Raw genomic sequence first — 1,518 nt, 5'->3', positions numbered from 1 at the left:
ATTATTCATATATTATGTTTTCACTAAATATATCACTTTTACAAAAAAAAATATCCTTTCCACTATTCATCTTACTGCATTAAATCAAGTTAGTTGTACGTGCACCCGAACAACTATAAATTATACACATCCAAAAATGAATCTTCTAAGTATGATTAAGAATCATTTTTGAACCATTAAGTTTACTTATTATTCATACTTCTTAAATTTCTTTCTAATTAAAGCTCTTTTTCCTTGAAGTTTGAAATCGAATTATTGTTAACAACTAAGAAGACACTGCTATCTTATAATACTTTTATAAGTCTTAAATCACTTCAAATATGTTACATATGAATTAATTGATTTTATTCGTAGAGCAAGTTGATGCCTGCAATTACAGGTTCTGACTTAATATAAAGGACAGAAATAAAGTTCTTTTTTTTTATCCATATACCATGAAGAATACAAATATATAATGACACTGTGTTACTAGCATCAATTATACTATAATACAGTCAAATGCATTATTTTTTTTAATTTTAGTTATACTGTGATCCACTATGTTTTCAAAGAAACATAACAATGTGAAGATGCTTGGACTGGATAGGGTTTTAACAAACATAACAATGTGAAGATGCTTGGACTGGATCGGGTTTAACAAGCATAATAATGTGAAGATACTTGGACTGGATAGGGTTTAAACAAACAGGTAATTAATGTGAAAAAGCCTGGACTAGATAAGGTTCAAACAAATGTTAATGTGAAAATGCTTGGACTGGATAGGGTTTAAACAAACATAACAATGTGAAAAAGCCTGGACTAGATAAGGTTCAAACAAACGTTAATGTGAAAATGCTTGGACTGGATAGGGTTTTAACAAACATAACAATGTGAAGATGCCTGGAATAGATAGGGTTTTAACAAACATGACACAAATATGTTGTAAAGCGACAATCTTGTAAAAATGATTAGTCTGGTCAGAATAAGAAGAATATTACTTTAGGATGTTGACTGCAGATTTGCTGTATAGGGTACAGTCGACCTCCGGCAGTTGAATGCAAGTGTACCGTATACGGTGTATGACTTGTAAAATTCCATGTGCACTTAGAGCGCCCGCAGTCAATGGGTTAATGCTATGAAACACAGGATCAAAATGTAGATTAAGTTAATGCGTTTTGTGGTTTTCACCTGTAATAATTGGTAAGTTTTGTATTGAAGTGTAACTGACTTTAATAACTTACTCTAAATAAAAACAAAAATACTAATAGTTTCCATAGTAAGTGTATAATGCTACTGAATATCACGCTTACTCTGCAGTGGCTTACTTTATTTTACCATTACCACATGAAGTTTGTTTTTGTCATTAAATATATGTAATTGTTAGCAGTTCTTTATGTATGTTTCTGTAATCCAAATGACAGCCATGTTAGAAGAAGAATCAGATATTGATGAGGACCAGATGAAAAGCTCTTTTGGTTCATCTTTCCGAACTTTCAACGGAACAGACTACTCAAGTATTGGTAAAACCCTATCCAGTCC

The 1,518-nt window shown here is 31.3% G+C and overlaps 1 protein-coding gene across 1 annotated transcript in view; it reads left to right on the top strand.

The window, feature by feature from the left end:
• LOC106469180 (DDB1- and CUL4-associated factor 1-like) overlaps nt 1-1,518 on the top strand; it is a 93,654-nt gene that overhangs the window by 77,590 nt on the left and 14,546 nt on the right. The window contains exon 29 of the mRNA XM_022397615.1: nt 1,401-1,499. Coding sequence (XP_022253323.1) covers nt 1,401-1,499 — 99 coding nt within the window. The remainder of the gene's footprint in view (nt 1-1,400; nt 1,500-1,518) is intronic.

This window comes from Limulus polyphemus, unplaced genomic scaffold, assembly GCF_000517525.1.
Source record: "Limulus polyphemus unplaced genomic scaffold, Limulus_polyphemus-2.1.2 Scaffold3341, whole genome shotgun sequence".
NCBI lineage: Eukaryota > Metazoa > Arthropoda > Merostomata > Xiphosura > Limulidae > Limulus > Limulus polyphemus.
Note: the sequence above shows the minus strand (reverse complement) of the source record. Positions and strands in the feature narration are given on the sequence as shown.